Raw genomic sequence first — 13150 nt, 5'->3', positions numbered from 1 at the left:
TGGTGCCCCCATGGTGGTTGATTTGGGCACCGGCGGACATGTTGTCCGAACGAACAAACACATGCCTGCCCGCCTATTGGGGTAAAAAGTGCATGAGTGCGAGCAACACCGCCCGCAGCCCCAGCACATTGATATGGCGTGCACCTTCCTGGGCAGACCACTGACCCTGAATAGTCCTGCCCTGCCACACCGCACCCCACCCCGAGAGACACGCATCCACAGTGACAGTCTCCCAGCAGGATGGGATGGCGCCCATGGGCACACCCATCAGAAGATAGGCCTTGTCCCTCCAGCGGGACAGAGAGTGGAGGCACCGCTGAGACACCCTGACTCTCCTGTACCTGTGCCGCTTGGCGTCCAAGTGAAAGTTGTTGAGCCACATCTGCATGGGCGCAGTGACAGCAGGCCCAAGGGCACAACTGCTGAGGCAGCTGTCAGTCTGCCTAAGAGCCGGAGGAACTGGATGTAAGGCACCCTCTTGCCCAGTCTGAAGATGCGAAGATGGTGGGAAATGTCGTCCACACGACGAGGTGTCAGGTAGGCCCTCATGGCGACCGAATCTAGGACCATCCCCAGGTAAGTGACCTGTTGGGAAGGGTCCAGGCAACTCTTCCCGGTGTTCACTGTTAGGCCCAACCGGACTACGTGAGATGAGAGGCACGCCGTATCCTGGACCACTTGGGCCCGGGACGGCGCGCAAACCAGCCAGTCGTCCAGATAAGGCAGGACCTTCACGCCCTGTGCCTGCAGGGGAGCGAGCGCTGCCGCAACGACCCTGGTGAACACCCTTGGAGAGACGGAGAGACCAAAGGGAAGCACCCGGAACTGATAATGTCGGCCCTGAAAGGCGAACCTCAAGAACTTCCGGTGATGGGATGCAATTGGCACGTGGAAGTAGGCGTCCCTCAAGTCCACGGTTGTGAACCACTCCCCCTGTGCGACCACACGGAGGGTGTCTGCTGTGGTTAGCATATGGAAGGGCAGTACCTTCAGGAATCTGTTGATTCCTCTGAGGTCCAGAACTGGACGGAATCCGCTAACTTTCTTGCTCACAAGAAAGTACGCCGAGTAGAACCCCCCGCCCTGAAGCAGAGGGTCCACTGGCTCGATTGCGCCCTTGGCCAAGAGGACGGACAACTCTTGGGCCAGAGCTAAGGCCTTTGCCGGGTCGTTGACAACTGTCATTCTGACCCGGCCGAAGGCTAGGGGCCGGCGTCGGAACTGCAATTCGTAGCCCTGGGTTAGGGTGGAGACCACCCAAGGGTCGGAAGTACAGGCAGCCCAGTAGCTGCACTGCTGCTTGGAAAAACCGCCGCCGACCGGCCCCGGGACTTCAGGGCCTAGCCACCCGGTAAGGCTCTGAAGCGCGAGGCCGCCTGGAAGCCAGGCGACCTGGGGCACGAAAGTCATTGGCCGGTTGAGTGGGCCGCTGGGACCTCTGCAGACCACCCCTGTAAGTGGGTGGCTGAGTGCGGCTGCTAGAGCGGCCCCTGGGCCTGCTGGGAGTGGGCACGGGTCTGCGAAGACCCGAGAGCTACTGCCTGGTCTGCCTAGCTTGGGCAGCACGCTCCAGCGCCTCCAGGGCAGCTGACCCAAACAGCTTCCCTGGCTCGACTGGCACGCTACGGAGGACTCTCCTACATGTCTCCATTAGTGGTGACTGGGCCAGCCAAACCTGGCGATGAGTCTGTACCAGAAAGGACATAACTCGTCCCAATTCCATAGTCATTAGCGCAAAGGCCTGCAGTGAAGCATCACTGAGGCCCAGCAAAGAAGGCTCGACGGAGCCTGCTGCAGCGAGGTGGAGACTGCCAGCATTAGATGGGAGAGGGAGTTCCCGATACGACCCATGCGTGCCGCTGCGTCGTAGGCCCTACAGAGCAGCCCATCTGTGACCCTGCACTGAGGCAGAGGGCACCTGACCTCAGGCCTTAGAGCCTCATCAGGGAGGCGACGGCAGCCTCAATGGGTGGCATGCCACCCAGTCCCACCCTCGCCGGGTCCTGCATGGCAGCCAAGGTCCGGGCATCAGAGCCAGCGTGGCAGAGGGCCCTGGTGTCCCTCCAGCATGCCTGGAGCTCCCTCAGGTACTCCTCTGAAGGAGGAACGGTAAGGGGGACAGGGGCTGGGCTACGCCTGAAGAAGGCACTACCCTGAACCAAGTCGGCCTGTGGAACCGGAATCTGCAAGTGCGCCAGGGCCGTACGAATAATGGCCGCCATAATAATAATAATAATTTCAATTTATATAGCGCCTTTCACGAAACCCAAGGACGCTTTACAATGGGAAGTAACAAAACAAGACAAAAAGTAATAATAATCATACAGATACATAGGCTGAAGAAAACAAAACAGGAACAGGTTGCTGAGTACTGTATATTAGTTGAGGCCAAAGGCCTGAGTGAACAGATGGTGTTTGAGGTGTCTTTTGAAGGTGTCCAGAGAGTCTGCATTCCTGATTGCAGAGGGGAGAGAATTCCAGAGGGTGGGGGCTGCGACATTGAAGGCTCTGTTGCCTAATGTTTTCAGCTTGGAGCGCTGGATGGCGAGCAGCCCTTTGTCGGAGGACCGCAGGTGACGAGAGGGGGTGTAGGGCTGAAGGAGGTCAGAGATGTATGGAGGGGCTAGGGAGTGGAGAGATTTGTAAGTTAGCAGGAGGAGTTTGTATTGGATGCGTGACTTGACCGGGAGGCAGTGAAGGTGGATGAGGGTAGGGGTGATGTGGTGCCAGGGCTTAGTGCGGGTGAGGAGCCTGGCTGCAGAGTTCTGGACGTACTGGAGCCTGTCCAGGGCTTTGCTGGTGACCCCGAACAGAACTCAGACGAGAGAAGATGAAGGTATGGATTAATGTTTCTGCAACGGGGGAGAGAGGGCCGGAGTCTGGAGATGTTTCGTAGATGACAAAATGCAGTTTTGACAGTTGACCTGATGTGGAAGTTAAAGGTGAGGCTAGAGTCCAGAGTGACGCCCAGGCTGCGAACCTCGGGGGAAGGGTGGATGGAGCCGCCATCGATGGTGAGGAGCACATCTCCAACCTTCCGGAGCAGTGTTTTTGGGGCCACAACCATGAGCTCTGTTTTGTTATTGTTGAGTTTAAGTAGATTTTTTGACATCCAGGCTTGGATGTCGCGGAGGCAGTTGACAAGTTACAGTGGGGGTATCTGGGATGATGGATTGGTACTGATTTAGAGTTGGGTGTCGTCGGCATAGGAGTGGAAGTTGAGACCATGTTGGCGAATGATTTCACCGAGGGGGAGCATGTAGATGTTGAATAGAAGGGGGCCGAGCACCGAACATTGCGGCACACCTTGGTTGACAGGGGCTGGGGGAGAGCTGGATTTTCCGATGGTCACAAACTGTTGCCTGTTGGAGAGGTAGGAATGGAACCAGGAGAGGGCTGTACCAGAGAGGCCAAGGTAGACGGATAGGCGGTTGAGTAGGATAGTGTGGGAGACTGTGTCGAATGCCGTGGAGATGTCCAGGAGGATAAGGATGCCAATGTTCCAACCGAACGAAAGCTGTAGGCTACAAAAATGTAGCCACGGTACTCTCGCGCAACGAGAAGATGAAAGGAACAGATCCTCTGACGACACCGGCTGATATAGCCGGTGTCACGTGGGTCACAGGTGAATTTGTTGTTATTGGTACTCGAGCTGCGCATGCGCGCGACGGACATATCCAATGCTAAAGCACCGCCTCTGGTGGTCAGTAGGGACGAAATAGAACCAATGTGAGTTTGGAAAATTGCACAATATAAATCTATTCTAGTAGACCTCAACAATGGAATTATGATCAGTAGAAATGGCCATGGCATATGACCTTTAAGACAAAATGTAGTAGCTGTAAAAAAGCAATCTAAGGAGTTGTAAATCGATTCAAAATCTTAGAAGATACATTAATCAATTTTCCGCACAACCCAATTTTTTCCATCATTTTTTATTGTGACTCCCTGTGATAGGAAGCCATTGAGAAGTCGTCTTTCTACGAGCCTCTGAGAAGCATCGAGAGAGGAAAAGTGACCGAAGCGTTGAAAACTGTCGATCAGATTCATGAAGGTAAGAGTCTGTGCTGAAACATATTAGTTCTATTAACATCTGAACATAATCAAACGGGACCAGGTTTTGTATTTGTCCAAAGTGTTTACACGTCACTGTGTTCGCTAATAGCACGCCAGTGCGTGCTAGCGTCTGTAATTATCGCAAATGTTTTCCACAGGAGAGTTTAGAATGGGAGGTCAGGAACATTTCTACTTGGAGACGCAAAGCATGCTGGTAGTTCCCGTTGGAGAGGAGACTGAGTTCAACGTTTACGTCTCCAGTCAGCATTTGTCATTTACTCAGGTACACAGATGATTTTTAGACCATTAGTGATCATCAAAACATTTATATTACCAATCTGTTAACAATTAACACTTGATGACGGCACCTACAAAAGATATCTGGGATTTGATGGATTTGTCTCATTTTCCTGGGCGCAGGACGCTATAGCAGAGACGTTGGGCATCCCGTCTAACAGAGTCACATGTCACGTCAAACGGATCGGAGGAGCTTTCGGAGGGAAGGTCTTCAAAACCGCGATCCTGGCTTGTATTACGTCTGTGGCTGCGTGGAAGTAAGTCACAATGGAAAACCACAACACACAGCATCAGAATATGTCTGTTTAATACAAAACCAATTACTGTATTGAAATTAAACGAGAAAGAAAATGAGGTTTCAATTCTTCTTTTTATTTATGGTAATTGCTTTGATTGTTTCTGTATTTAGGACTAATCGTGCAGTGCGCTGTGTTTTGGAGCGAGGAGAGGACATGTTGATCACAGGAGGCCGCCACCCTGTCCTCGCCAAATACAAAGTAATAAGAAACACTTGCCAGAAGTTGATGGATTAAACCTTGTGAAGGTTTTCAGGAAAAGTGATAAAATATTGTTATTTTTTTTCAGGTGGGTTTCATGCACGATGGGAGGATCGTGGCGGCAGATATCCAGTACTTCATCAACGCTGGAAACGCAGTGGATGAATCTGTCTTTGTGCGTAAAATCTTTTTATATTTATTTACCAGATGAACTGACAAACTGTAACCCTCGAAATTCTTCTTCATCTTCTTCTTCATCTGGCAGGTAGCCGAGAAGATTCTGCTCCACTTTGACAACGCCTACAACATCCCGAACCTGCGGGGACGCGGCGCCGCCTGCAGCACCAACCTGCCCTCCAACACCGCCTTCAGGGGCTTCGGCGTGCCGCAGGGCCTCATGGTCCTGGAGAACATGATCAACGACGTGGCCATGGCGCTGGGACGCCCTGCAGACCAGGTCATTATCCAATCAATATGCTTAGTATTACTCATCAGTGGTACAATCACTAATTCCTGTTTTCAAATTGTGTATCAGATCAGGGAGATGAACATGTACGAGGGTCCGTCCATCACTCACTACAAGTTTGCGTTCAGCCCGGAGAACCTGCGGCGCTGCTGGCAGGAGTGTAAGGAGAAGTGTGAGTTCAGCGCCCGCCGCAGTGCCGCGCAGGAGTTCAACCTGCAGCACCGCTGGAGGAAGAGAGGCATGGCCATCGTCCCCGTTAAGTTCGGGGTCGCATTTTCAGAAAGCTTCCTAAACCAGGTCAGTTTGGTATTTTTTAGGCGTGGTTAGGTTCAGCTTATTATGCTTTAAATCAGTATATATCTTAATATACACTGATGGTGATTGTGTGCTTGTTTGTGTATAAAGGCTGCAGCTTTGGTGCACATCTATAAAGACGGCTCTGTTCTGGTCTCTCACGGGGGGACGGAGATGGGTCAGGGGCTGCACACTAAGATGCAACAGGTACAGGAAGTTCTTCAGTGTGAGTGAAAAAGACTCAAAATGTGTGACATCTGCCAGCCCGAAATAAGTCAAGAAACACGATTTTGACAACAAAAAAAGGTCCTGATGAAGAGTGCATTTATAGAGGAAAGGAAAGCTAGTAAATAGTTCATGTTTTATTTTGAAAATACAACTGAATTTGCATATGCTGTCGGTTAAAGTTAAAGAAAGGAACAAAATCAGAATTGACCCTTTCCTCTCCGGTTCTGTTCCCTGTTTCCTGTCAGGTAGCGAGTCGGGAGCTCCACATCCCCGCCTCTAAGATCTACATCAGTGAGACCAGCACCAACACCGTCCCCAACACCTCCCCGTCAGCTGCGTCCTACGGCACGGACGCCAACGGCATGGCAGTGAAGGTAACATCACTTCCTGTTTGGTATTTGTGTTTTATTGTTTTTTTATAAATGTCTCTTAAATGACACAATTTAGTTGTAAGTTGTAGTTTATTTGACATATCATTTACGTGTATTGTTTATTTTTTTCTGTTATTCAGGATGCCTGCCAGATTCTGTACCAGCGCCTGGAGCCAATCAGGAAGAAGAACCCCAAAGGATCATGGGAGAGCTGGGTATAATTGCACAATAATGGAAAACATGAATTAGATAACTCCTTGATTGAGCTTTAAAGATAGGTATTTTCCCAAAAGTAATTAGCATTTTTATCACAGATTCTGTTTTCTTTTATTTATTCTCAGGTCATGGCAGCCTTTATGGATAAAATCAGTTTATCAGTTACTGGATTCTACAGGTAGGACTTCACATTTATGATCATTTAATATTTATTTATGAAGTGACAGTAACACATCCCTGTCCTCAGAGGACCGGACCTGTACATGGACTGGGAGAAGATGGAGGGGCAGCCGTACGCTTACTTCACCTTTGGAGTGTGTTGCTGTGAGGTGGAGCTGGACTGCCTAACAGGAGACTACAGGGTCAGGACATGTTTTACGTTTAAAGAGATAAATCTGCATAATAAATAAATAACGTTGGTTCTTTTTATCCTAAAGACGGTAAGGACAGACATTGTGGCGGACATCGGGAAAAGTGTGAACCCGTCAATTGACATCGGCCAAGTGAGTGGCTGATTTAAATGCAACATAATTAGGATAACTAGGAACAGATGCTCTTCAGAGCTTACTCGTCTCTTTTATTTGTATTTTTATCTCCATTTCCCCCTTTTTCTTTACTGTTTAACATCTTATTTGTTGTCTCTTCCTCCCTTCCTTTCCTGCCTCCTCTCTCCTCAGATTGAAGGAGCCTTCATGCAGGGTCTGGGTCTGTTCACTCTGGAGGAGCTGAAGTTCTCCCCCGCCGGGCACCTGTACACTCGCGGTCCGTCTCAGTATAAGATCCCGGCGGTGTGCGACGTGCCGCTTCACTTCAACGTCTACTTGCTGTCGAACTCCGACAACCCCCACGCCATCTACTCCTCAAAGGTTTAACATTGATTTTACATTGTTGATGAGAAAACTTTTTCTCGCTTCTCTGATGTGTGTCCCTCAATTAATGAGACAATAAATGTTCCTGGTGTTTGGTCCTGCAGGGTATTGGAGAGCCTATCCTCTTCCTGGGCAGCACTGTGTTCTTCGCCATCAAAGACGCCGTGTCTGCAGCTCGCTCTGACTCCGGGTTATTTGGCCCGTTTTCTCTAAACAGCCCTGCGACTCCGGAGAGGATCTGCCTCGCCTGCGCCTCCCCGTTGACTCAGAAGGTAAAAACTGCAGAAATATGGGTGTTTCTACACAGAAACTGCAGTGGTTGAGATCAGTTGAAGTGTTTGTTTTACTTTGTACCTGCCTAATTTACTGTGATTTCTCCAATAGCAGGTATTTATTTAAGGTCTGCTATTCTGTCATTGGTTTTATTTGATTTCAAAATGTTATTCTACCCTGGTTTAAAATTCCAGAGATTTTACATTTAGCATTCTCCAGTGCTGATATTTGTTGGTTTGTGTTTTATTTTGTTCCCAGATTCCAGCCAGCAAACCAGGATCTTTCACACCATGGGCCTTAAACATCTGAAACTCAACCTGTCAATCTTTGTATGTGAATACTAAAGCAGTGCATGAATGCAACAAACCATAATGAAGTAACACAGTTATACTCAATGATCTTTAAATCTTCTCTGTTCTTTTGAACCAACCAATGAAACATTTATAATTGTTATTGTTACATTGTTATTGCAATTTAATTCTTTGCCCTTGCTCTCATCCTCCAGTATCACTATTTCAATAGAAGAATACATAATTAAGCACAATATTATTCGTCTTTATTATTCAGTGGCACTTAAAAAAGTAAATTAAGTGATTAAAACTATTGCTAATTAAAACAGATCAGCCTATCTGGTGAAACTTCATGTTTAGAAAAATCAGAAAGGGACACAGAAGCACTTCTAGAATGGCCCTATAATATAAAACAAGTGCAGATGTGACTCAATATTTGTAAAATAAACTGGGTGAATTGATCAAATTAAAATGTTGATATAATACTTGTACATTTTAAAATGAATATGAAGTATGTATTTGTTATTTCCATGGAACGGTGTCAGGCTGAGATATGCATGAACCTCGCGGGAGTGCGCATAGCTTCAAGGGAAAACTCCCAGACATTTCAATGATTTGTACGGCAAAGCACGGTTTGGAAATGATATCTATATTTGATTTTTGGTTCATCAATGGTGATAAATAATCTGAAGTCTATAGTTTATGAACATTAAGAGTCATTCATATTTTATTTTAGTAGCATTTCCTTTATGTGATTTGTCTAAGTTTGCAAGGTTTGTTTGATTAATTATCATTATTTCTCAGTGTGAATTCTCTTGTGTTCTTTTCGCTGTGTTTTTAAGCATTTCAGAGAGCTTTCCTAAACTATTATTCTAAAATGAGGTTTTGAAATGTGAAAAAAATTATGTAACGTCCACTTCAAAACAGTACAACATATCAGCTGGTAAAATAGTTTAATCCTACAGTGTATGTAAAGGAACTTAATAGGTGGATGCATTATTTAGCAACGCTTGTTTTCTTTTTTAAATCCTGTCAGCTAAAAAACCAGCGAGAGATGTTGCACACTAGCTTCAGTCTTTGGGTCAAAGTATATTTTATTGAGATATCTTGTTTTGTTCTTCTCTCAGATCAAAAACACTTTGCTGCCATCTAGTGCAACGTTACTGTAAGGCCCCCGGTTCTTATTTTACAACATCTGTTTAAGCTATCCTAAAACAGTCAGTAAGTGTTGTTGTTTTTTTTAAACTATATTGACATAGTCAAACGTGCCTTTTGTTTGCCTCACAATGCTATTGGGTAGTAAATGTGTTTATAGGTCCTGCCCTCTAGCCATACACTCACACAACTTCCAAATCGTCAAACAAGCAGCATCTCTCTCATCAAACCTGAGGTGAAAATCTCAGATAGGCCAGGGAACATCTAACTGTGTCACACCGAATGGCTCACTGTGATAAGAACCCGTCTTGGAGACCAGAGAATGTGAGTTCAAACCTCGGGTGGAGATTTAAGATTTCTTCTTCAAAACGAAGAAGTCAAATACAAGTAAAAGCAGAGAACTGTCAACAGGTCTCATAGCTCAAGGAGATAAAAGGGCGGTTGGTAGATCAGAGGTTGCAGGTTTGAGCCTTATAAATTGCAGAGAGTGGATGGATAAGGATAAAATGGTAATGGGATGAATTGGTGAATAGCATAATAATTAAAGGAATAGAAGAAATGGGGGTTAGGGAGTGAAGTGAATAGGATACTATCCTAGGAACTGGAAATGAACCAAGGAGACAAATGTATTTTAAGAAACCTTTGCTTTATTCACATTTATTCATTTTATTCATACATAGCAGTGCGGCCTTTTCCCCAAGTCTGCTAAACGTCCCTAAGTCTGCTAAGTCTGCTAAACGTCCCCAAGTCTGCTAAGTCTGCTAAACGTCCCCAAGTCTGCTAAGTCTGCTAAACGTCCCTAAGTCTGCTAAGTCTGCTAAACGTCTCCAAGTCTGCTAAGTCTGCTAAACGTCCCTAAGTCTGCTAAGTCTGCTAAACGTCCCTAAGTCTGCTAAGTCTGCTAAACGTCTCCAAGTCTGCTAAGTCTGCTAAACGTCCCTAAGTCTGCTAAGTCTGCTAAACGTCCCTAAGTCTGCTAAGTCTGCTAAACGTCTCCAAGTCTGCTAAGTCTAATAAGCGGCCGATATGTGTCTGCCGGCTCTCCCTGCACTCCTGTGCAGGGGCCTGCACTCACTGCCGATAGTCTGCTAAAAATTAATATTATAGCATGTTGGAGAAAATTACAAAAAATTCCTAACCCTAACCAATGTCGGAAAAATGCAAAAAGAAAACATCGTACAGTATGTCTAAAATATCATAAAAAGTCATAGTATAGTACCGTAAGTTCTTCAGAAACTCAAGAAGCCACCGTCTTCATTGATGTCAGATGATTGTCCTCGCGGTCCTGTGGGGAGAAAAGAAGAAAAAGACACCATGAAGTCAGTATGTCTAAAATATGCTAAAACGACATAGTATAATATGCCGAAAAAAATGAAAAAAGTCTGAATAGTAGATTGAAAATGACAGAAAACTACAGAGTATAGAAGTTTTAGAAAAAAACGAATAATATATTAGGGTGAACAATTTTAATAAAAAATGACATAGTATAATATAGTAATGTCAGAAGAAAAATTGAATAAAAACGACATAGTATAGTATGTCGGATTTATCAGAAAAGTCAAAGTATAGTACCGTAAGTTCTTCAGGATCTCCAGAAGCCACCGTCTTCGTTGATGCCAGATGTACTTGCACTCGGTGTTCCAGGAAAAGAAGGAAAAGAAACCATGATGTCAGTTTAGTAGAATGAAAATATCTATAACATGGGGTGAAGCTTGCAAGCTAGTTCAGGGCAGTCAACTCGAGCACCAATGATACATTAATACGTGGTCCCTCTTACACCCAACCAAACACATTCTCATTAACTTGCCGCTCTATTTAAGCTGCCAGATCTACCTGCCTCTGCCTCGCTATGCTGCTGCTGCTGCATTCACTTGCTACTGCTGCGTTCATGTTCCTGCTGCTGCTCGCATGCCCCCCCAACACCACCCCAGCTTCCACCTTTAGGCTCAGGGGATAGTTATCTAATCATCACTCAATGTTCTATGTACATCTGTGGAGTGATGAGGCCCGAGCCTAGATGCCAAACTCAAACTATATGCTGCTTCTAATAAACATGTCAAAGAAACACGTGAGTTGTCTGACTGAAATATAAAAATGCAAAAAATCAACAAAGAATAGTATTTCGAAAATATCTGAAAAAACGACCTAGTCGACAATATCATAAAAGTCATAGTATAGTACCCTAAGTTCTTCAGAAACTCAAAAAGACACCGTCTTCATTGATGTCAGATGAATGTCCACGCAGTCCTGTGGCGAGAAAAGAAGAAAAGACACCATGAAGTGGAGTATGTCGAAAATATCTGGAAAAACAACATAGTATGTATGTTACATTACATTACATTGCATTTAGCTGACGCTTTTATCCAAAGCGACTTACAATAAGTACATTCGACCAGGAAGATACAACCTTGAAGAAAACAGAATCATATAATTACATCAGGTTTCATAGAGCCAAACATTTCAAGTGCTACTCAACTGGCTTTAGATAAGCCAGCCCTTTATTAGTATATAAGTGCGCTGTTAGCAGTTCTTTGTTAGTAATTCTATCGCTCGAAGTGGAGTCGAAAGAGATGAGTTTTCAGTCTGTGACGGAAGATGTGTAAGCTTTCTGCTGTCCTGATTTCAATGGAGAGCTCATTCCACCATTTTGGAGCCAGGATAGCAAACCCATGTGTTTTTGCTGATGGGAACTTGGGTCCCCCTCGCAGTGCGGGTGCAGCGAGTCGTTTGGCTGATGCAGAGCGAAGTGCACGTGCTGGGGTGTACGGTTTAACCATGTCCTGGATGTAGGAAGGGCCAGATCCATTCACAGCATGGTACGCAAGTACCAGTGTCTTGAAGTGGATTCTAGCAGTTACCGGAAGCCAGTGAAGGGAGCGGAGGAGCGGCGTGGTGTGGGAACATTTTTGAAGGTTGAAGACCAGACGAGCCGCTGCATTCTGGATGAGCTGCAGAGGTCGGATGGCACATGCAGGTAGACCAGCCAGGAGGGAGTTGCAGTAGTCTAGGCGTGAGAAGATGAGAGCCTGGACCAGAACCTGCGTCGCTTTCTGGGTCAGCTGGGGACGTATCCTCCTGATGTTGTAAAGAGTGTATCTGCAGCAGCGGGTTGTAGCAGCGATGTTTGAAGTAAAGGACAGTTTGTTATCTAGGATCACACCCAGATTCCTTGCAGTCTGAGTCGGGGAAACAACAGAGGTGCCGATGTTGATTGTTCGGTCAAGAGTGGGACAATCTTTTCCCGGAAGGAAAAGCAGTTCAGTCTTGTCAAGGTTGAGCTTGAGGTGATGAGCAGACATCCACTGAGAGATTTCGGCTAGACAAGCAGAGATGCGTGCGATGACCTGGGTCTCTGAGCGGGGAAAGGACAGAATGAATTGAGTGTCGTCAGCGTAGCAGTGGTATGAAAAACCATGCGGGCTAATGACAGATCCGAGCGAGTTTGTGTACAAGGAGAAGAGGAGGGGACCAAGAACAGAGCCCTGAGGGACCCCTGTAGTTAATTGACAAGGGTCGTACTCGGACCCTCTCCAAGTTACCCTGTAGGTGCGGTGTTTGAGGTACAGTATGAGGTGAGGAGGGAAAGATATCAGAAAAACATTCTGGTTTAGTGTGTCAAAAAATCCAGGAAAAACGACATTTTTTAGTATAATTTGTCCAAAATGTATGTTTTTTTATAAGTGTGTGGTTGCGTTCTAGTCACTTTGCTCAGCACTACTGCTTGTTACAACTTTCATTTGCCGTACTCGCCATGAACTGTTATGGCTCAGGTTAATCTCGGCCCCTCCGACGTGAGCGTGGTTCTTGGTTCTTGCTGGGCAGCCAACTGGGGTTAGGTCAGCTAAGAACCGGTTTTTGGTGTTTAGACCATGGTTTAGAGCCGGCTCCGCTGCGGCTGAAACAGGAAGAACCAGAGCTAAATCAGGCTGTAGCCCGGTACTGGCTCTGGAACCGGTTTGGTGTAAAGGGGGCAGAACCAGAGAAGAACCAGTTAAGCACCAGAAAAGCACAAGAATGGTTCTTGAACCGGAACCGGATTTGTTTATTGGCGGTTGGTAAACCACTTCAGAGTACTGGAGTGTGAAACAAGAGCTATTGAGTCAGTCTTGTGGTGCTGTTGCTTTGGTCTGGATCTGTG

At 46.3% G+C, this 13150-nt stretch overlaps 1 protein-coding gene across 2 annotated transcripts in view; it reads left to right on the top strand.

Annotated features, from left to right (window-relative positions):
* Window positions 1–8340, top strand: part of aox6 (aldehyde oxidase 6) — a 31969-nt gene extending 23629 nt beyond the window's left edge. The window contains exons 20-35 of one of the 2 annotated variants that reach the window (XM_079671931.1): window positions 3958–4054; window positions 4215–4339; window positions 4477–4610; window positions 4763–4850; window positions 4939–5025; window positions 5116–5307; window positions 5386–5613; window positions 5722–5817; window positions 6084–6212; window positions 6350–6424; window positions 6551–6603; window positions 6673–6787; window positions 6863–6928; window positions 7103–7291; window positions 7399–7566; window positions 7826–8340. In XM_079671931.1, the coding sequence (XP_079528057.1) occupies window positions 3958–4054; window positions 4215–4339; window positions 4477–4610; window positions 4763–4850; window positions 4939–5025; window positions 5116–5307; window positions 5386–5613; window positions 5722–5817; window positions 6084–6212; window positions 6350–6424; window positions 6551–6603; window positions 6673–6787; window positions 6863–6928; window positions 7103–7291; window positions 7399–7566; window positions 7826–7876 (1893 nt within the window). In that variant the 3' untranslated portion in view covers window positions 7877–8340. Of the gene's footprint in view, window positions 1–3957; window positions 4055–4214; window positions 4340–4476; window positions 4611–4762; window positions 4851–4938; window positions 5026–5115; window positions 5614–5721; window positions 5818–6083; window positions 6213–6349; window positions 6425–6550; window positions 6604–6672; window positions 6788–6862; window positions 6929–7102; window positions 7292–7398; window positions 7567–7825 lie in introns of both variants that reach the window. The other variant, XM_079671930.1, reaches the window with a different exon arrangement.
* The last annotated feature ends 4810 nt before the right edge of the window (window positions 8341–13150 follow it).

This window comes from Notothenia rossii (assembly GCF_949606895.1).
Source record: "Notothenia rossii genome assembly, chromosome: 3".
Taxonomy (NCBI): domain Eukaryota; kingdom Metazoa; phylum Chordata; class Actinopteri; order Perciformes; family Nototheniidae; genus Notothenia; species Notothenia rossii.
This window is presented reverse-complemented; position numbering and strand designations above follow the sequence as displayed.